The sequence below is a fragment of the Tachypleus tridentatus genome, chromosome 8, assembly GCF_004210375.1.
Source record: "Tachypleus tridentatus isolate NWPU-2018 chromosome 8, ASM421037v1, whole genome shotgun sequence".
Lineage (NCBI taxonomy): Eukaryota > Metazoa > Arthropoda > Merostomata > Xiphosura > Limulidae > Tachypleus > Tachypleus tridentatus.
Genome location: NC_134832.1, coordinates 130416492 through 130440078, shown reverse-complemented (window position 1 = coordinate 130440078; position 23587 = coordinate 130416492). Strand labels below are relative to the sequence as shown.

The 23587-nt window shown below is 34.7% G+C and overlaps 1 protein-coding gene across 1 annotated transcript in view; it reads left to right on the top strand.

Annotated features, from left to right (window-relative positions):
- The first annotated feature begins 257 nt into the window (after positions 1-257).
- Positions 258-23587, top strand: part of LOC143224008 (uncharacterized) — a 70455-nt gene continuing 47125 nt past the window's right edge. Inside the window, exons 1-2 of the mRNA XM_076452473.1 lie at positions 258-398; positions 8202-8359. Of these exons, the coding sequence (XP_076308588.1) occupies positions 8251-8359 (109 nt within the window). The 5' untranslated portion in view covers positions 258-398; positions 8202-8250. The remainder of the gene's footprint in view (positions 399-8201; positions 8360-23587) is intronic.

Here is a 23587-nt window from a genome sequence, read left to right as displayed (position 1 = left end):
CTTTTCTACCTAACGAGTCAATTTATCCCCATATAGATATAACTTTTTTCAAAACAAATGTTTTGCGTGAACCCAATCAAATGCTTTTGCAAAATTCAAATATACCAGAATCACACCTTTACCTTCGGAGGTTATTAAACATTAAATGTTCACTCATCAAATTCACAGACTATAATATTAAAAAAGGTCTGTTACAGTATTTGAACAACAGAATCACATTCGCTTTAAATATGCCTGAATACCTGTAATCAGCAGGTGGCACGAGTAGCACGCGTAACTCAGTTTGAAAGGAGTGGAAGTTGAAGTTACAAATAGTTTTCCGACTTTTTGAACTTACAAGATGTTGTGTCAGTCGTTGTTTCTCTTGTAACTTCGAGGCTAATAATAATACGTGTCAGGTAAGAGTACTAACTCTTGAGATAACCTGGTTAAATATTTGTGAAATTAATTCAGTTTCACTAAACTCATGCTATAACAAACCTCTGTTTTCTCTATCCAGCCACTTTTCTGGTTCCACTAATGAACCAACTTATTTCGCATACTTTTTCTTTTAATGTATCTCTTGTTTAAAATCTTGTCAAATGTATTACTGGGATGTATATCAAATTCACACGTAACCTCGGGGATTCCTGAAGGTTCCGAATAAGAGTTCAGTCATCGGATGCTCGGTAAAGAATATCAAACAGGCATGTTACTAGTGTTAGAATAATGCTTGCCATTTCAGCTGTGCAAGGGGTTACAACATGAAGGTAAATATAACTTGAGTTGATAAAACGTAGCAGAAGAAATTGTGGGGTTGAATAATTACTACCTTGACTCTGTCATCTCTAATTTAAGGATGGCGAGTACAGATAATTTTGTGTGAAATTCAGTAAACGAAAAACGTGCATCTGTACGTTTAAGGCTATGACACGAGTGTTTTTCTTTGTTGTTTTTTTTTCCTAATCCTCTAATAACATTGTCCTGTATTTATCTATTGTTTTCTGTATTGTATATGCAATGTTTCTCAAAAATATTTTATTAGTCTACTGACCCTCCTTTTGCTTTACTATTTTTTTTATCTTTTTGTGTGTCTAAGTGTACTACAAATAAGTTTGTGTAAATTGCATTAAGATGTTAACGACTCCTCTATTCAACACACAACTGAACAGTAAACTTTAATTTGACTAGTTTGTATATGTGTAATATTTTGTGGGTTTATTTTACATACTAGAACAGATCTTCAGTACTTTATTGTTTTGTATCTTTCAAATGACTGATATGACTTTTATACTTTTATTTATATAAATTTCATTTTATTAATGAATTTGTAGTTTTATTCACTGTATTTTTCTTTTTTATTGTTATCAGATTAAAGTATCCTAAACGTAATTTGTTTTTTCAGTTGAAAAATGGAATGGCAACATTGACAGTTTTTAGGCTATGTAAACAGTATTTAAAATATGACAAGCATTCATTTTCTTTGATTTGTTTGGAAACTTCTCAAACTTGTAATCTTTTTTTACCTAAGTTTGTAAGAGGTCACTTGCAAATAAACAGTTATATTCTAGTAAAATTTTCAGAATGCCACAACTTTCTTGTCTTCAGGTGAAGATACAGAACAAATTAAAAGAAAAATAGAAAACTATAATGATATCCAGTTTTCTTCTAATGACTATAACCAGTTTTCCAGATGACCAGGCTGATCTCCAGTTTTCAAGAGTTGTACATTTACTATTGGTGACAGTTTCACTTATTTTAACCAAATTGCAGTAGTTAGTTTGCCCAAACTTATTTTTATGACTAGTTTTAATATTTTTACTAATATTCTTCACAATAAAATTTGATTTGTCACAAACTTATAATATACTAAGAACGCTGAGAGCTTTCCAAAAAATGTTTTTAAAACATGGTTGGATCCAGGAATTGATTGAGAAACATTTTTCTTTTAATACACAAATTTATGACTAAGTGGATGGGGGTGGTTGTGGAATCTTATTTTCCATCTTTACTTTAGCAAACATATTTTGAAATTATTACAAGAGGCAGTGGTTATTTTGAAATAATGTATTCAAAACAAGTCAAATGTATATACAAAACTTGTTACGCTGTTGGTTGTCACCATTGTATATAAAACTAAATAATTCTCTTTTCTTGCCACAATGTCTGCACAGGCCAGTTCAGTTACTTCGGAACTCAATTGACAATACAAATTAACTCTCTCCTTTTTTCTTTTTTCTTATAACAATAGTGATAAATTCACTAACATTACATCATGTGTTACAACACTTATATCCAGAACTTCAAATAATTGTTCCCTTTTATTCAGGGTCCACACAGAGAAGTTTAGTTTGTTTAGAACACACTTTAACAAGACAAATTTTCTTTCACCTTTATTACAATAAAGTTCTGAACCTCACTTTAAATATTGTTTGTTAGGGTTAAAGCAACAATCAATTTAACTTCACTTTCACTAATTTAACATTTTCTGACTTTTTCTAACTTTAGAAATTAGCTGTCACAACTGAACTGATGATAACTCAGTATAGATTTGTCTAATTATCTTTCACTGAATTTTTTTTTTTTTTTTTTTTTACATTGTTGGACATCTATTTATAAATATTCTTAGGCCTAGGACTCTCTAGCCTCTAGTGATGACAATGATACACATGAAGACAAAAACCTAGAAATTTTGAGTACGATGATGTCTCAATATTACAAAAGCTTAGTACAACAATTAAACAGCTTACACAATGTATGACTTCTTCAAAGTGTTATGTAATTAAACTTGTCACAACAATTGCTTTTACACTACTCTTTAATACATTTGTTATGAAAACTAAATAATCATTAAATATTAAATCACTGAATAAACTAAATAATAACTCTTAAACTTAAGTCTTGTATACCCAACAGTCGTCCGTTAAATGGAATTATGTTATAGGAATCTTTCCTTTAAAAAATCTTTTCACACACACACACACACACACACACACACACACACACACATTAAAGTGGGAGTAAAAATTTTCAATAATACCAAGTCTTTGTTTCTTCCCACTTTCCTATCTATGTAATAAGAATTTGTATTTAAGATCTTAAATTTTCAAGTGATTACCAGTTTCATAATGTATGGGATATAAACAGTTTGTTTGGCTTGAAAATTATTCAAGGTTTGTTAGAGGTAAGTTGTTAGGTTTTACCCATCACATTTGCAGCTTCTATAAGTGATGTCAGGCTGACATGATCAAAATAAAATTAGCGTGAAAGCAGTTTATGGTGAAAGTATATGCTAGAACACTGATTTACAGTTTTGATGCTTTTGACAGAATTTCATTAACCCACTTTATCACTTTTTCAGTAATGAGATTGTCACGTTCCACACTTCTGATTAGTAATGTATAGAATAACTAGTGAATCCAAGCATTCCATGATCTAACCCAGTGACTGCAGTGGTTGTATTCTTTGATCATAAATTGATGAGAATTCAAAATATAGATGGAGTTGCTTTGATGTCAAACATACTTAAATTCCACCATAAACAAACCAATTTATAGTTGTTCCTGTAATTTGGAAAACCTTTTTCTCTCCTTTTTTGCTCAGTTTTAAGGCATACTTCAGGTACTTTAAAATTTCTTTATATTCTCCTATTGCAACAGTTCCTTAATGACTTTCAATTGTGAATTGCCTTTGTTAAAATTTCTTTTGTAAATTTGAAATTGTATTTGTAATGTTATTTGTAAATTTGCACTTATTCTAGTTTTAAAATCTTTGTTTTGTCAAAATCAATGCAGTTTGTGTTGTGGACATCAATAGTATTTGTAGAAAACATTGTATTGATTAATGAATTTAATCAAGTAAAAGTCTAAATGTGACCATGACTATTACAGAAAACATTTGTTTGACTCAGACTGAGAAGTAATGGATTCAGAAGAAAAGGTCAATATTGAATTTTTACCAAATCCAAGAGAGCCTCAAGTTCACATGCAGTAGATTTAATAATATTGTTTTCAACCTCTAAATCTATTAAATTTGAACTTTTGAAGTTTTTGCACCAAGGATTTAGTTCAATGGTCGATGTATTTATTTACTATATTAAATGGGGTGGATGATTTGAACAATCTTACAAGATGTCATGTTTAGTTAAATTCGGCATTAGATCCATGGTAGCAATGAGTTTTTGAGTTTGAAGTTATTTGTTTTTTTCTTTGATTGTAAGCTATATACTCATTAGTGTTCTTCATTTCTGAACTAACATTGGTATTTTGCCCAACAGTTAAGCATTTAGCATTTTCAAGTAAATGGGAAACTGATGTATTGCAAACCAGCCTATTTGGATACTCAAACTAATTAGAATTTGAACAAAATAAAACTAATGCATTAAGTTTTGAAATTAATGTTTACAGCTAAGCTTACGTATTTGCATTCGTCTACTATCAGAACTAGCAAAAATGCTTTCCTCAGGGTGGCTGTTTATGCAAGTAATTACTAACTAGTATTCATGCAACATTGGAGGGAAAACATTTACAAGTTAACACTGTCGATTAAAATTTTTTCTGGGAAATACTGCATGGGAAAAGTGTTCAGATTGTGTTGATATAAACTGCTATTTTATGTGTTAGAATTGGTATTATTATATGAAAAGTGTTCAGATTGTGTTGATATAAACTGCTATTTTATGTGTTAGAATTGGTATTATTATATGAAAAGTGTTCAGATTGTGTTGATATAAACTGCTATTTTATGTGTTAGAATTGGTATTATTATATGAAAAGTGTTCAGATTGTGTTGATATAAACTGCTATTTTATGTGTTAGAATTGGTATTGTTTATTGAAAAAATAACTTTTTAGAACTACATTTTTTGTATTAACATACTACACCAATAAAGATGTAATTAAATCCTTATGCACAGCCCTGGCGAAAGTCATGTTCTTATTGTAAGGAATGTACTTTTATTGAAAATCATGTTTTATGATAAAAAAAAAAAAGGTTGCACATACTGTAATTATTTTTCTAATTGTCTGAATCTTGAATACTTAAGAGTGAAAAAGTTTTATGTATTTTTTTGTTTGTGGTGCCATTCAGTACGTAGCACCACAATGTAATTATTTTTCCAACACATTGTATATGTACACATTATGTCCATTATAGTAAGATGGCAAATATTTTGTACAGATTTACTGAAATTCATATCCTCTTAACTTAGATTTTAACTTTAAAAAAAAAAACATTAGTTGTACAAAATTATTGTTCTGAAGTAAACTTTTAAATATTTAAATGTTTGCATTGTTGGCTATAGAGAGTTTTAGAATTAATGTGACGTGGGGGTGTGTGAACCCTCGAAACTCCAGAGGAGTTTTACATGAAACATCAATAAATAGTTTATATATTTTATTCTTTACTTTGGAGAGCAGTCACCTTCCTACAACTGTCTGCAGGCAGTGAAGGGTAATATGGATGTGGGACATTGTGGGGTTGAGCACCTACATCTTGCTTTCCTAATTTCTAATTCTATTTCTTTTTCTTTTTCTTTATTTTACTCTTTATTCTTCATGTGAGACTGGTGAATGGAGGTTAAGCCTGATAGACAGTGTATCTCCACCGTAACGTGTGTCCTACATCTTCAGTCACCTCCAAAACCTAGTTTAAATTTTGTATTCCACATTGTAGCATATACCCTTTTACACACACACACACACACACACACACACACACACACAGTCACATAAAGATTGTTAGAGTTGGTTAATATAGTGTGGTAGTTTCTTGTTAAGTTGATGCTATTTACACTAGAATTGGAAATAAATGTTACTTGGAACAGATTTAATAAAAAAGAACTTAAGGTATATTCCAAATTTGGTTTTAATTTATGACTGTGTTTTGAGCCAAGGCACTTCTTCAGCTAGTTACTAAATCCAGTATAGAAACTAAATGGTTATAGCAAAGTAAAGAAATGAACATGTTATATAACATTTCATTGTGTGTACTTTAAATCATTATTATACAGGTGAAAAATAATATAATAAACTCTAATACATGATATACAATAAATTAGTAAAAAAAAATCAACTTGAGTGAGCAAAAGTTCAAGTTAATAATACAGGTATTAAAACACTAGTTACAAAAGATATTATGAGAGAAAAGGTATAAAATTTAAGTAAATGACCTTCAGAAATTCAGTTATCAAGAAAGAAACATCAAATGATAGACACATACTGATTTAGTCTTCTTGGGGAAAGAGTTCTAGAATATATATAAGGTGCTATTCTTTGTGTCTACATGTAATGTTCAACTGAAGAAGATGAAGATAACTAGCTTGAGATGTGGGAGGCTGTGTTTGTCTAGTTTTACAGTGCTATTTCCATTATTAGATCTGGAAATCATAATACTTTCATTTTTATTTAAATTTTTAAAGCTGTAATTTTATAGAACTTAAATGCATGTAATTTTTGCATTCACACTTATAGTTATTTCAATAAATATGAGCCATATCACTAGTTTTTAAGTTCCAATGTTAAATACTAAAGTCTTAACTAATTTGCATGAGATAGGTTGATGTAACAGTAATTGAAAAAATTGTTCCAACTCTGCAAAATAATCTTCCAACTAGAGCTTATAAAGAATACTAAATTTTAAACCATTAGCTAAAACATTCTTAATGTCATTGAAAATATACTTTGGGTAATTAGTGATAACATTATCAGAATGTTCTATGCCTTAAATTGCTAAATTTAAGCAATTATACTTTCCTTGCCTTTAAGAATTTTGTGATTTAAATAAACGTTTTTAAGTGCATAAAGTTGAACTTAAATGCATCTATGGATAATCTTGATAAAATTCTCAATAATTTCTGTTTTTGTTTAATTTCAAAATTTGTTTTTGCTTTTCTTATTGTCTAAAAATTCAAAAATGAGAGACTGAAACTTCAAGAAGCCATAGAAGTAATTTTTATTACTTGTGTTCGTTACAAAAAAAAGGGCCACTGAATAGTTCAGTTGTTAAACCTTTAATATTATTGTTTCACGTTTTGCAATTTAACATGCTTAAATACACCCATTGTTCTTCTCCCAACCCAACTGTTAAAGGAAAGGAAAAATGAAAAAAGCCAATTTTATATATAATTTATATAAATTTAAAGTTAAAACTTCCTGCTAAGGAAATTTAAAAAGTGGGATATTTTAGTTTTTAGTTAGTGGTTTTGCCATAAGCCATAACAAAAATGAGATGAACAAATTTGAAGAGTAAGTGAAAATTGAATCAAATTTTACCAAATCACTGAGGCTGAACAACCTTGAAACAAAAACAAAATTATGAGGGATAGACACACACACACACACACACACACACACACTATTTGGTAACTTTCTGCATAACATCAAATGTAATGAAGATATTTTAATTATTTGAAGAGTTGTAATAATTGGAAACCCTAATTTTGATTAGTTGATAATATATTTGAAAATCAATTTGATCATAATTTTAATTAACCAAATATTAGAATCATTTGACAGACTAATTTTGATTTGGTGGTTATTTTTGTCAGTCATAATTTTGATTAATTATTTGTTGGAATAATGAAAAACAATAATTTCTCCGTAACTTCTGAAGCCCAAATGTTCATTGAAGAAGTTCAAATGGCTAAGGGAATCGCCCTGTTGAGAAGTCTGGGCAAAAATCCCACCTTAGAATAATTTTTGGCAATTTTGAGGAATTAAAAACTACATGGAGTCTTATTATATTTTGTAATATCTAGTTACATAGCAAGATGATTTGATTAATCTACATAAGCAATGATTCCACTGATTAATATTTCACATGGCGACTGTTTTTAATTAGTTAAACAATTAAATTAGTAATTGTCATGAAAATAATTATGATTTGAGGGTCTGCTCAGGATACTTACCACTGTTATTAATTTTCACATTTGTACCTGCAGTTCTTTGGCATCATACACTAACAACTTTGTTGTTGCTTTTTTTTTTTTTTTTAGTAGTTGACTAAAATAAAAGTAACTTCCTAGCAGTAAGCACCCAGCTCTATCCACAGTCCAAATTAGTTAACATCAGATAAAAGTACTAGTAATATATCAAAAAATTTGAAGATGAAACTAATTAATTGGTAAGTTCTCATGATAATGTGCATTTTTAAATTTGTATTTGCTAGAAAGTGGATTTTTTAAATTTTAATTCAAGTTTTAATCCTTTACCTGTTTCTCCTTAGTCTTACTGGAAATTTTGATAAGAATATAAAGTGAAGGTCTGATGGAACTATGGAAGTATTAAAGGTGAAGGTTGAACCTTTTTCTGGTGAAGAGCAGGATTCTTTGTTGGATACCAAATTGGTGAAGAATGAAGTAGAAACTTTTTCAATAACTAATGGCAAGTACACATATTTAGAACTTAAATATATTGTTTTTTTCAGTGACTTTCTTTCTAAATACAGAATTAATTTTACTGAGTTTATTTTAGTGATTCACCTAAATTTTCTGTTGGTGATTGACATTGTTTTTTTCATTGAATTTTTTTTATCAGGCAAATGTGTACTAGTAAAATAAGATTTTATTTTCTTGCTTATTTCAGTCTTTGATATAAGAAATCTGAATCCAGTAACATTATTGCAGTTATTTTCTGCATTATCACATATGCATTAAGTTTCAGTTATTGCGAGTAAAGTGTTTTTTTAACACTCAAAATGCATTTGTTTCATCTCAAAAACAAGGTTGATCCTTGGTTTCCATTTTAATGCAATGGAAAAGTGACAATGTGCATCATCTTTTGCAAATGAGAAATTTAGTTTTCAGTGCAGCTAAATTATTGTAACTAAGCAGTACACATGCCTCAGGAAAGTATAATGGAAAACTTGTCAGGCCTAGTTAGTGAAGCAGCAAAAACTGGCAATATCTAGTTAATTAACCTGTTTGAGTGAGCCATTTTGATTGAGAAACATTCAAGAGTTTAACATGAAAGAAGCTTAATTGTTTATTGTTTTATGAAGTCTGGATGTATATTTTGAAGTTATACAGTAATTCCATACATATTAGTTATTCTTGTTCAGTGCTGCCCTGTTTTTGTGAAATTCTTCTTTACACATGCCACAATCCTTGTGCTCCAACCTCATTGGAATTGGTATATTCCAACATGTCTTCTGCAAATCATTATGTGTCATATTACACAGTAATAGCATAGCGTGCTTAAGTGACTCGTGTAATTCCCTTTGCATTCTTCAACTGAACATTCCCTTCTTGTTTGGTGGTGTTTGAGATGTGCTTTTTCATTTGCTTATTGTTGTGTTCAACTTTGTTTTCCTCACAAAATGATTTATTTTAAACTTCTTGATTTGTTCAACTGGATTATTTTTTGTTTTTATCAGTCAGTTAAAGTTGCCTTATTTCTGCACTCAATTTTGTACAAGTTTTCTGTTCAATGAATCGTGAAGTTAAGTTAACCACTTCATGGGCTATAATAGCAACTACCATATTTTGTGGCCTTAGGTGCAGGTGACCCAATGATGGATTTATTTCGTGTTTTGTGTTGGGAGATTAAATGTTACACAGTTCAGCCTTTCTCCCTGAACTTTACTATGGCTCCCACTAAAACTGCTGAACCTTTGTTGGCTGACAAGGACTCTTTGTTTTCTTTTTTTTTTCCACCTCTAGAGTTTTCCAATCATTCCTATTCCCAAACTGGCAATTCTCCTAGGCCTAATTTAGTCTTCATGATTTTTGATGTTTCGTTCCTGTCACCTATTTCTTTTTTTTTCCTCATTCTTCTTTCTTACATGAACTATCTTTCCACTTTTTCCCCCAATATTTGGATTATTGCTGTGCCATTAACCTCACATTTCCATGAGGAGATTATCATCACTTTTTCCATCTCCATATTCTTGCTTTTGTCTTACCTTAGTTACCCTTCTCTGGTAACTTTCTTCCAAACATCTGTTTTTGGAGGGTCTTTACAGACATCCTGAAGGATTTTTTCTGATACCCTTTACTTTCTATCCTCCATTTTAGCCCATAATTATTAGTCTTACACATTTGGTTTCTCTGTTGTTGGGACCTTCTCAGAAGGAACTAGTTTTAGCTTAGGCCATTTTATTCTCTATATATCTCAGGGACTTGCATCTTGCTCTTTTTCTGAGACTTCATATATTTGATGCAGTCTTTCACAGTATCAGGCCAGAGGTGCCAGCAGCCTACCCTTATAACTTTTGTAGCTCATTTGTCTCAGTCAGAACCTCACATTTCATGTAATCCTCTTCCTGTCCTTCATTCTTCCAACCCTTAACTGTTCCTTCAACTCTTGGTACTTCTTTTTGTCAATTTCCTTGATGGAGTATCACCTGTCACCATCTGTACTGGTGACTACCCTGAGAGTTTAGATTGAGTTGGAGCTAGCTTCCCTTCATTTATGTTCATTGGGTGAGTTTTTTTCGAAGGGTTTCATCATCCAGTTTCCTTTTTCATTTCCTGTTTCTCCTCACCTATTTCCTTTCCTCTTCATTGAGATTCCATGATATATATGCATTTGTCAGAAGCAGTTGAAAATTTACTTTTTCAATGAGTGAAAAAATGGTTCACCATCTCTTTGGGGGATTTCTTCCGATATTTTCATTGTCCCCACTGAAACTGGTGATTGGCAGCTGGTCATTAATTTCTTGTCTCAACCACTTCGTTGCATTCCCTAAGTTCATCATGGAGTTTTTTTCTCACCATTAGATGGGTGTTTTTGTCAGTGATTTAGGAGATGAAAAGGGATATTTCATTTGCCTACCTTCACATCCTGTTTGCTCTTTAGTTCTTGATCTTAGCTTTGGTTAGTCCATCTTCAGGTGATTTACCAATTTGGGGCATTCCTTTCAAACTTACGACGGCTCCATATGTATTTTTATCACGTCATACAAGCTTTTACTTATCTTCAGGCTATGGGGATGTGATTCCATGGATGACTGGCTTCTCTTTGCTCATTCTGAGCATTATGCGACTTCACACTCACCACCTTCTTTCTGTTACAGCTGAAATTGGCTGGTTGATTGAATTAAGAGGTTCTTCCTTTGATCCATCCAATATTTCATGCACTTGGGGGTCTTCTACAACACCACCATCAGTTTTGCTCTCCCTTCTCCTGTACATCTATGTTCCACGGAACTTTTAATTCACTGTGCTCTCTCATCCTGGTCACTTGCTGCTCACCAGGTTCTGTCACCTTTGAGTGTGTGATCTTCCATGACCATATTCGTCCCCCTTGGTCATGTCCACCTGAGATCTCCACAGTGGGACACTTCATGAACTAAGGAACCTTGCATAAATCCAATGCATTGTTCTAGGAAATTTAGGAGGATTTCCTAGATAGTGGATTCTCTTTCTGCCACTATTTCCCTTTTTCCTTCCCTGAGAGACAATATGCAATGGTGGTTAGACAACACCCATACATCAGTTGGTGTGACATTTTCTCACCCATTTCTGGATGTTCATATGTTCACCAGATGCTTTCCTCCAGGGATGAGGGAGACTTAGATAATTCACCACAAAGCTTTGGGCTGTTGGTCTGCAGATGAAATCGTTTTGTATCTTAATGTTGTCGAACTTCTTGCGGTTTCTTTGGGTGTTAACTTGTTTCCTGGTGATGTTTCATTTTGATAACTCTTCAGTTGAGGCTCATATCAACCAACAAGTGAACACCTGGTACAGGAATCTCTGCTTTCAGACTTTGAATCTCCTATACTGGGCTTATGCACATTCCATTTGTCTTGTCGCATGTTGTGTGCCAGGTGTTTTAAATCTAGTATTGCATAATTTTTCATGCCTAGACCTCACAAGAACTCACATTTTTGAAATTCTTCAAGAATAATCCAATAATAATCTAGTGGACTGGAAACACTGGTCAGTAAAATTATCATTATGCATTGGGTAGTTGGTTGCATTCTTATTGTAGATTCATGATTACCAATCACCTGATTAATTTATTTCATTTGACCATTTTCAACTCCTACTTTTCTTCCAATTCCATCTTAATGAGGATCAGGTAATCTTATCTTTGGTTTTCACTGCTATGATTACATGGGTATGATCTTTTTACTTTCTGTTTCTCCAGTTTTTTTCTACTACTTGATCAATCGAGCAACACATGCCTCTGTTGCTCATGTCTCCCCCCCCTTTCAAGTTGGAGATATTCTCCTTCTGACTTTTTAGCTTGTTCAACTTCCTGGATATCTAACCTCCTTACCCCTTCTCTTTGAGGCTCTGCATTACAACCTACCATATCTACTTATCAAGCTTCCACCTACCTGTTCTCCAAACTGCCTTGATTGCTTCTTCAGCAGTTGTTGTGTTAACTTCTTACTTTTTGCAATTTGTTTCTTTGAGTTGCCTTATATACTCTAGTCATAATGCAACAGTATTATGTCAAGGAATTTTATTTGATACCCTTCTTCCTTGTTATTAAGTTTTGTATACATGGGTTTGGATTCCTTTGAATTAGGTGTGTGACTTGTTATCAATGGATTTGAACAATAAATGGACAGCACATGATCCACTTGTCTTAAGATATATTCAAAACAAGTCAAACATATATTCAAAAATTTGTTACTCTATTCGTTATCATAATTGTATCCAAAACTCTAAATAATCCTCGTTTACATCAAAGTCCACAGAGATGGGTTTAGTTACTTTAAAATGTCCTCTGACAAGAAAACTTCATCTCTTGTTGCAATACCACTGTGAAAGTCAATTTAGATATTGTATATTACAGCTAAACTGACAATAACACATTCTGTTATTTATTTCACTAACTAAACTTTTACTAACTCCTGTATCTATGTATTTCTAACATATGACAAAAATCTAGAAATATCTAACCCTCTAGTAGCAACTACAGGGTGTTTGGAAAGTCACTGTGCAGTTTTGTAATCATATTCATTCAGTCTATTTCAAGCCAGAAACTGATAGTGGTGTTTAGAAACAAAATAAGAAGGATCCAAGCCTGTGTTAGTGTCAACAGGGGTCACTTTCAACATTGTTCATAATTGTCATTCATATTTACCTCCTGTATTCTATATTGAAACATGTCAGTTAATAAATATGTGCACAGTGACTTTCTGAACACCCTGTATATTAGACATGGGAAAAACTTGGAACCTTTTTTATGAGTACAATGATGACAACAATATTACAAAAGCCTACTACCACAATTAAACTACATATGTAATATGTATGTAACGAAACTTGTCACAACTATTGCTTTTATAATAATATATGTTTGACTTTTATGGAGATTAAACTGTTATTAAATAATAAATTACTAAACAAAGCAAATAACTCTTAAACAGTCTTGTTCATCCAACATCTATCTTGTTTGTTGTCATGTGGTTCCTCTCAGGTGTTCCTGAAAGTACAGCCAGTAAGGAGCTCAGAATTAACTCTTTTTATTTTAGGAGCTGACACCATTTGGCTACAATTCTGAGAGTGATTAGTTCTTAAACTTGGGCACTTATGGATTCCTTGTGCAAAACATGCTTTTAATGCCTTTCACACTGAGGATGCTTGTAGTATTTCTACAGTTATGTGATTATTTGGAATCTGTAGTCCATTCTCAGAGGTGTCCTCTGCTTTGATCTCTTTCCCTTCAGGATCTTGCTAGTTTGAGCTAACTCATCAGATGCTGTCAATATTTGCTTTTCCTACTCCAAATTGGTTTCATAAGGAGGATCTTTTTCACATTTTTACTGTAGAGATTCAGCTGTCTTTGTTTCCAAGTTATTTGATATTCTGGTTGCAAGAATTTTGTCTTCTTTTGCAAGAGGATCTTTCTTATTTGGGGACTCGAGAGATTTTAGTCCATTCTTTCTCTGGTAGTGCCCATTTGAAACCCTTTAACTGAACTCTGGTAGATGAGTGTAATATGTTCAGTGATCCACTGTCATCTTCTTTCTCTCCATTTGTTTTAATTCATGTTATTGTGATGTGATAATTACCACTTCCATTTACAGTTACTACCTGGAGGAATATAACTCTGGATACCTTCACCATTTTTGATATTTGGTGTCAAGAAGTGCAGTTTCTTCAAAGCAACATCTTTTAATAGCTTGTTGACCATTTGGTAGATTGCCACTGTCTATAGTCGTGTCTGTTTTGATTTGTTACTGTGATTTGTTCATTTATCTCATCTGTCATTTCTTACATCAACTGACAGGAGATATTCACTGTACCCCTCAGTATGGATTCCTGTATGTGGTGAGGAGACCTCACAGGGAAGGTTTAGTTCTTTCAGTTTACCTCCTATGGGATTTAAACATCCACCCACATGTTTGCTGTGCGTGGTGATCCATGAAGGGGAGGAGAGGATCCTGGTGGTTGAGGGGTCCAACCCAAACACACCACTTTGGCCTTGAATTCTTGTAAACGAGCAGTCTTGGGGTGGCCCCCTTGGGTTAATTGGCTGGTCCACTAAGGTGAGGGTCAACCAAGTGCCAGTGTTGGATGTTTTCAACAGGTGTTGTGGACATTGTATCTGATGCTAGTGCTTGCAAAACCCTGGTGTTGCTGTAGTGTCCTTTATACTGACTCGCTTACTTCTCTACTGGCTCTGGAATTGCTTCATGTTGGTTCATACCTGTTCTCACTGATATTCAAATCCAACTGGCCCATTTCTCATTAACATCTACTTATCTCCAGTTTTTCTGGATACCAGGCCACATTGGTATTTGCAGGAACAAGCAGACATGGCAGCTAAATCTATCTGCTCTGGCACTATCACTACTTTGCCTGTTCTATACATTCCTGTATTCAAGGCTCGGCTCTGTTCCAGCTGGCAGTCGACTTGGAGTGAGCAACACGAAAACAAACTTTCTCCAAATAAAAACCCTATATTGGACTGATCACCTTGCTTCCATAAAAATTGGAAGAAGAAAGTTGTTCTAACTAGACTACACATTGGTCACTGTTTAACTCATCATTTTCTTTTATCTGGGATTAATGCACAAATATGTTGTCTGCACTCGGGTCACAATAAGCCACATTTTACTGTCGTGCCATCGGTATGACTCTCGTGAGGGCACCATTTTAAACATGTTTTGTTCCAAGATTTATCCGTAATGTTAGATGATGTTAATGGTGATGATGATACTATCCACCCTAGAAATGTTTTTAGTATTTTAAAGGACTTTAATCTTTTTAATGCTATTTAAGTTTTTTAATTTATATATTAGACCCTTTTGTAAGGTTATTCGTTTTTAAGAATCAAAGTACAATTAGTTCAATTTGAAATTAGTAAATGGCCGTAATTACATACAACTCAAAACCAGGACTGAAAGGCCAACTTCAGGTGACTAATACTGCTGTTTTAACTACCTGTTAGTCATCCTGGCAAGTTATAGTAATTAAAATTTTGCTACAAGTTTTTTGAAACTTGTATTACTATACTTTCTGAAAATGGCCATAAAGTCAAATAAATCAACCAAGACTTGAAATGCCAACTGCAGGTGACTAACTCTAGTTTTTTAACTTGCATGTTAGTCATCCTGGTGAGTTATGATAATTACAAATTATGTTACAGAAAGTTCTTTACAACTTGTATTACTGTAGTTTTTCTTTTACTCCTGTAAACAAGATGTAAAAATTTGATTTAATGTTATTTATATTTTTAATTCAAAAATTACACTTTGTTTTGTTTTATCTTAATTCGTTTTTACAAATTTTAATAACTTTTTACTGGATGTTTGAAGATAGCCCAGTTGCTTTGCACCATAAAACACCAACCAAGCAATCAATACTCACTGAAAAGCTCTTCTCTCTCTAGACATCCTGTATTGAGCCAATAACCACAATATCCAGTTGCAAATGTGCCATGTCTAACTTTGCTAGAATCAGATTCTTACATTTATTTAGAGCTTAGTGTCTTGTTTCATCTCTGAGAGTTTCATTATCACTTCATTTGCAGCTTTCCCAATCATCAAACATGCAATAATTTGGTGATCAGCGTCAGATTCTACAGCACTTGTGGTAGACACTTTGAAAGAATTGGTATATTGTATTTCAGTATTATCATCTTTTAGCTCCTTTCCAGGATTCTAGATTGTTTTAATTGCTCTCATTGGCCTTCATAGTTTGCTTCTGCTTTGTGATCAATGAAGGTTACCTTTTCCTTCTTTGAGGTCCTTTTTAATTAACCCTAGAGCAACAGGCTCAGAAAAATATACACGAGTTCATCAATACATTTGCACACTTTAAGTATTTGTACTTTAACTTTTGATACAGCATATGTATTCTTGCACAACATGGTAGATTTTTAATAAATATTACAAGTATTTCGAATATAAAATATCAGACTTTTTAATTAAATATTATTACTAAAGATTTCTTTGTGAAAATAGTCTTTCATGACTGGTCTGAGTGAGTGCAAAGTGACTTCATGTTATGATTAACCTGTTCAGTGCTGTATACGAGAAAACTCATCCAAGCCAATCGGTAACACAGTGCCACGGACGAGTTAATCTGTTCTCAATAATACCTAACTTCAATGCTAGATGTCAGCATCATAAATGCATTTGACCTATTTACATATTGTTTCAGTTTCAATCCAAAATGGCATCACAAAAAAGGTTACAAAATGAAGAAGCATTAGAGTTGTATTTCGAACTTGGTTCAGAGTTGCCATAGCAGCTGAAATACTTGGCAGTCAACAGGTTAAAACACTTCTTCCCCAAAATCTGAAATAATATTTGCATAATCTCTTGAACCTTCAAACACTTCGAACATTTGTTTTCAATAAGACTGTATTTTGTTATTTCATTGTCACTTGATCAACCTTGTAACCATCATAAAAAAAAAAAAGGAAATAAATAAAACTTTTCATGCTAGAATGACTATATATTATAACACGAAAATACAAATGTTTAGTCTATGTAGTTGAGTCTCATAATGCTATATATGAACACATATATTATAGTGGCCTTCTAGTCATACTTCCCAAAGATTATGTAACTTGCATTGACCCCTTGGTGTGGATTCCTGTACGTGGTGAGGGGATCTCCCAGGGAAGGTTCTGTTCTTTCAGGTTACCTCCTCTGGGATCTAAACATCCACCCATGTGTTTGCCATGCGTGGCGACCCGTGAAGGGGAGGAGAGGATCCTAGTGGTTGAGGGGTCCAACCCTAACACACTACTTTGGCCTTGAATTCCTGTAGTTGGGCAGCCTTTGGGTGGCCCCCTTGGGTCAATTGGCTGGTCCACTTGGGCAAGAGTCAACTAAGTACCAGTGTTGGAAGTTCTCAATAGATGTTGTGGACATTGTGTCTGATGTTGGTGTTTGGGCATAGTGCTCACAAAATTGGAATTGCTGCAGTATCCTTGTTTCACATTGTAGTCCATCCTCTCATAGGGCTTCATGGTGGGTGGTGTCAGTGGACACTGAAATTTTTTTTATTATGGATCCTCCAAACAAAAACTTAATAGTGGAAAAACAGTCCATTGGTAAACAACCATGTCTTGAAGATTCTGAGCAGCAATCTTCAACAACTGTAACACCTGTACCTCATTTTCTTACATTGCATTCTCTTTTAGATAAACCTTTAGGGTAGATATTTCCCTTTTTCATTCAGAAAGGACTAGAGTGACTTGCTGGCTCTCCAGAGACAGTAAAGAAGCTTTGCTCTGGTGACATATTGGTGGAAACATCCACATCTTAACACAGTGAACTCCTCTTGAATTCAAAGGCAATTGGGGATATACCTATTGAAGTTACACCTAATGCTACTTTGAATTTGTCACAAGGAGTTATTATTGAGAGGGATTTTAAGAACATCCCTCAGTCAGAGATTCTTCCTGGTTTCTCCACCCATGGAGTTTCTGCAGTGAAGCGCATCTCCACTTGCAAAGATGGAGTTACACTGCCGACAAATATCCTTGTTTTGACATTTACATCACCACCTGCCACCATCAAGGCAGGTTATCGTAATTGAAGGTTATGGCCGTACATTCCATACCCTTTCTGATGTTTCCAGTGTCAGAAGTTTGGTCACTCAAAGACATCATGTCGTGGTTCCCTGACGTGTGCTCATTGTGGTGGCAAGGACCATGATGCCTATGAGTGTGAAACAGACCCACGTTGTGTCAATTGCAATGGTTTTCACCCTTTTTACTTTCATTCTTGCCCTAAATGGTTGGAGGAAAAAGAGGTGCAGTGTTTGAAAACGACTCATAACATTACTTATCTTGACGCTTGAAAATTATCCGCCACTTCATCTGGGACATATGCTGCTGCACTTCGTTCCACAACTACAGTGGGAGTGCAGACAGATCTCTCTGTGCCTCCAAGAGAATCATTCTCAAAATAAATGAAAAGCTTTTTGACTTCCATGGTTAAAAAAATTGAATTAACTTTTACAACCATCTCTGTTTCTCCCATACATTCCAACAAACCCCAAAATTCACATCCTTTGGTTCTAGGTACAGGCATTTCTTCAGATACATCGTTTCCTCTCACCCCAAGATGCAAAACAGTTATTTGTTTACATCCTCAGTCACTGGAATCCCCTTCCAATAACAAAGACCTACCCAATCGACCCAGGGCAGGATCCATCGAGGTTGATAGACCTCCATAAAATAAGAACAGTAAGGGAAAAAGACATGGTGGTAAACAGAAGGATTCTCCAGCCAATTCGCTGACACGTCATGAAAAATGGCCATCTTGATACAATGGAACTGTCAGGGTTTACATTCTAATTTGGATGACATCAAAGCACTGATTAGTTCCTACCATCCTGTATGCCTTTCCTTTCAGGAAACATTTCTGAAACCTGCAGATACAGTCATCTTTCAGTAGTTTTCTCTGTACAGAAATGACAGGCTCTGTGATGGACAAGTACATGGAAGGGTAGCACTGTTGATTGATCAGCATGTGCCCACCCAGTCTTTGCCACTCGACACACCCTTGGAGGCCGTGGCCATCCGTGTTTCCTTGGGTCACACCATCACTGTTTGTTCTCTCTACCTGTTACCTGGAGAGACATTTGATCAATCAGACCTTGATGCTCTCATTGAACAGTTGCCGTCTCTCTTTCTAATCCTGGGGGGACTTCAATGACATCATCCCCTCTGGGGAATGGTGTTACTGACAGGAGGGGTCACTGTAGAGCGTACGCTCTCTGATCACAACCTTTCTCTTTTCAGTACTGGTTCTTCCACTTATTTTCATGCACCTAGTCAGTCCTTTACTGCTATTGATCTCTCTGTTTGCTCCCCTTTATTACTCTCCCATTTTTTCATTGACGGTTGACAATAATCATGAGGCAGTGATCATTTTCCTATACTTTTGAGAGAGACTGGCAGTGGTCGATGCCATCCGACCCGCTTGCCCCAGTGAATGCTGGATCAGGCAGACTGGTTCACTTTCACTGCTCTCACAGAACTTGATCCTGCCTTTGGCTGTCAGCCACCAATAGATGACTGTGTGGCAGCAGTAACTGACTGTATTATACAAGCAGCTGCTCAATGTATTCCTAAAACTTCTACATGTTTTCCACTATATTCTTGTCCATGGTGGAATCCTGTCTGCCACATGGTATGGAGGACTCAAAAATGGGCCTGGGATACTTTCCATAGATATCCCACACTTTCAAACCCCATCACTTTCTATCGGGCCCATGCACATGCAAGGTGAGTAAGACGTCAAAGCCAGAAGGAATCTTGGATTAAGTTCACAACTAGCATACCTTCTACCACCAGTTCCAAAGACAGGGTTTGAAAGGTCAGTGGGCACTACAATTCTGTTCCTCTCTCGATCTTACTATCTGATAGCCAAGAGATAGCTGATGTCTGGAGCATTGCTGATACTCTAGGTGAAAGCTTCTGCCAGGTATCTAGCACTTCTGCTTGTTCCTCCACCTTCTTGGCCATCAAGACTCCAGCAGAGCGTTCACCTCTTTCCTTTCAAACTGATTGTCTCTTTGACTATAATTGTCCCTTTACACTGGTGGAACTGAAAATGGCCCTTCATCGGTCTGCCAGTACATCTGTTGGACCTGATGATGTTCATTATGACATGCTGCACCATCTATCTCCTGCTTCTCTTGATGTCCTTCTGATTGTCTTTAACCGGATCTGGCAGGATAATGTTTTTCCTGATGCCTGGCACCAGGCTATTATTTTACCTTTCTCTAAGCCAGGGAAAGATCCCAAGATTCCTTCAAACTGCCATCCAATTGCTTTGAGGAGTTGTCTCTGTAAGACCTTAGAAAGGATGGTTAATGCTCGTCTTGTTTGGTTCCTCGAATCAAACAACCTCCTCTTGCCCACCCAGTGTGGGTTCTGACGACAGCACTCCACCATGAACCACCTAATTGGACTTGAAATGTCAATAGAGAAGTCTTTCTCAAACAACAACATCTTATATCAATATTCTTTAACATTGAGAAGGCTTATGACACAACATGGAGGTATGGCATTTTGCAAGACCGCCATATATATGGGTTATGTGGCCATTTACCCATTTTTATTAAACATTTTTTAATGGACAGGAGATTCCAAGCTCATGTGGGTTCAACACTTTCCTGTTCTTTTCTGCAGGAACTTGGAGTCCTTCATGGCTGTGTTTTGAGTGTCACACTTTTCAGTATAAAGATTAATGCCATCACTGAACAACTCCCTCTCACTGTTACAAATGGGCTCCATGTCAACAACTTTCACATCTCATGTCAGTTGTCAAACATGAGGTATATTGAACAGCAACTACAAACTGCCCTCAATCATGTACTGAAGTGGACCACGGCAAATGGCTTTAATTTCTTTCTCTTTAAAACTGTTTGCATGCACTTTTGCTGCCAACAGTGTATTCACCCTGATCCTTAACTTCGTATTGGTAAATTTTCACTGCCTGTAGTCCCTGAGACCAAGTTCTTGGGGCTTGTCTTTGACTGTAAGCTGACCTTTATACCACACATTCAGCAGCTATGGGTCAAATGTACAAGAGCACTGAACATCCTCTGTGTCCTCTCTACCACCAGTTGGAGAGCAGATTGATGTTCTACATTAGATATGTTGTGCTCTTATTTGATCAAAACTTGACTATGGATCACTGGTCTATGGCTCTGCCAGACCCTCGGCCTTAAAGATGCTGGATCCCATTTATCATCAAGGATTTTGGCTCTGCACTGGGCCTTTCTGCACACCTCCCCAGTTCAGAGCTTATACTTAGAGTGTCATGAACCTTCTTTGCACCTTCACCGTCTGCAACTGTCTTTACTATATTCTTCATACGTTGGTTCCTTACCAAAGCATCCTACCTGGGGTTGTGTTTTCCTTCCTCGGTGGGCCGTACTTTTTTAGAACAGATGATCTGCCATTGCTCCTTTTGGCCTTTGCATCCAGGTGCAATTGGATGAATTGGGTGATTCCTTGGATAACATTGCATTATCCACTGGTCAGCTCATCCCACCATGGCTTATTACAGTCCCCAAACGTGACCTTTCTCTAAGTCATCTGAATAGAGCAGATACTCCTGATTGTAAGTACCGTCTTTTATTTACTGAACATCTTTCCATTCCAATTTATACGGGTGGTTCCAAATCAGGTGACTCTGTGGGCTCTGCCATTGGACTACGCATTGGTCACAGTTTTTTAACTCGTTTTCTTTTATCTGAAACTGATGCACCAGTGTGTAGTCTATGTTGCACTCAAATCACTATTAGCCACATTTTACTTTCTTGCCATTGTTACGATTCTCAACCACGGTACCATTTTAAACATGTTCTGTCCCAAGGTTTGTCCATAACCTTAGACAGTGTTATTGGTGATGGTGACACTGTCCACCTTGATAAAGATTTTAGTTTTTTAAAGGCCATCTATCTTTTTAATGTCATTTAAGTGTTTTATATTTATTCATTATACCTTTTTTATTGCGGTTCCTTTTTAAGAATCACAATCTCTTGTTCGATTTGAAATTAGAAAATAGCCGTAACATTAAATAACTCGACACAAGGACTGGAAAGGCCAACTTCAGGTGACTGACGCTGCTGTTTGAACTACCTGTTGGCCATCCTGGTGAGTTATTATTACAATTTTGCTGCATGTTTTTTAAAACTTTTATTACTTTACTTTTTGATAATGGGCGTAATGACACATAACCTGGAACCAGGACTGGAAAGGCCAACTTCAGGTGACTGATGGTGGTTATTGTACTTACCTGTTAGTCTTCCTGGCAGGTTCTGATATTTACCATTATGCTAAAGAAAGTCTTTTACAACTTCTATTACTGTAGTTTCTCTCTTATCATTGTAGACTGGATGTCAACATTGGTTTTATGCTATTTATATTTTTAATTGCTGTTTTATCTTCATTTCCTTTTATGAATTTTACTACATTTACTTTATTTTTACCTTTTTAACGGACGTTTGGAGCAGATAGCGTAGCTGCTTTGTGCCATAAAACACTAAATCAACCAACCAATCAACCAACCAACTTGCATTGACACAGTGCATGTACACTCGGGTCACGTATCCAGTAATGTAAAACTTACCTTTAGTTTTCCCCGTCTTGGCTGCGTTTTAATGGACTAGTATTTTGTAATATATCAAGTCACATTTTGGCTATTATACATATGTGTATGTATGTATATAGATTATTACTATTTAGAAATAAATTATTAAACATTTTTCTTAAAATACAGAACAATAAATCAAGAAGTAAAGTAAACAGTTGTGTCTTCTTGCTACAACCTTTGTACTCAGTTGCTAAACATTTTAAAAATTTGCATGTGGACGGTATCAAACAGATTTTGTTGAAGTTTGTATATATGTACAGTTGATAACCACAAATATCATAAATAATTACATTCATACCATAGAATTCCACTAATTTATTAAGCTTAGTAACTGAGATTTATTTAGACTTTAAAAAATATGAAACTTTGAGTAGACTAAAGACACAACCTACCTCCTTGAAAACTTGTGTCAAAAGAATGTGGTAGCTTTTTCAAAGATTAAAATGGCTAAAAAAGCCACTGATTAGTTATTAATGTGTCATGTACTATAGTAAGAGTGTATAAGGCACTGTTTCAAAAAAATAAAAGTTGAATGGAGCTACCATGTTTGATTCAGTATATAAATTATATCTCAGCAAAATAAAAAGATAGGTTCTTATTTTATATTCTAGCTTATCAGTATCAGTAATTTGAGTTTCTAATTTGTACAAAATTAGACATAGTATTTGGACATCACAAACATCTAATTTTAAACAGTGCTGCCTTCAACATACCATGTGACTCACTAAAATCTATATTTAAATGTGTTGTTTTAATATTTACTTTTAAACTAAAAAATTAACTCATTTATATTATTAACATTTGAATTAATCTATAGTTTGATTCCAAACTTATTGACATAAATCTACAAAATAATAGTTCAATAAAATTTTGAGTGCAAGTCAACAAATAAGTTGACTTGGTCTTTGAACCCTGACCCGTTGTGAAAGGGTTAATGGGGGTCTTGAATGTATTGCTTTCAGCATGACTTTACAAACCTTCATACTTATGTGTTGCTTTTGTAAGGTTTCTTACAAGGTTGGTAGGTTTTTCTTGCAATGGAGATAGTTTTTCTTATTTTTTGTCAACCATCCATT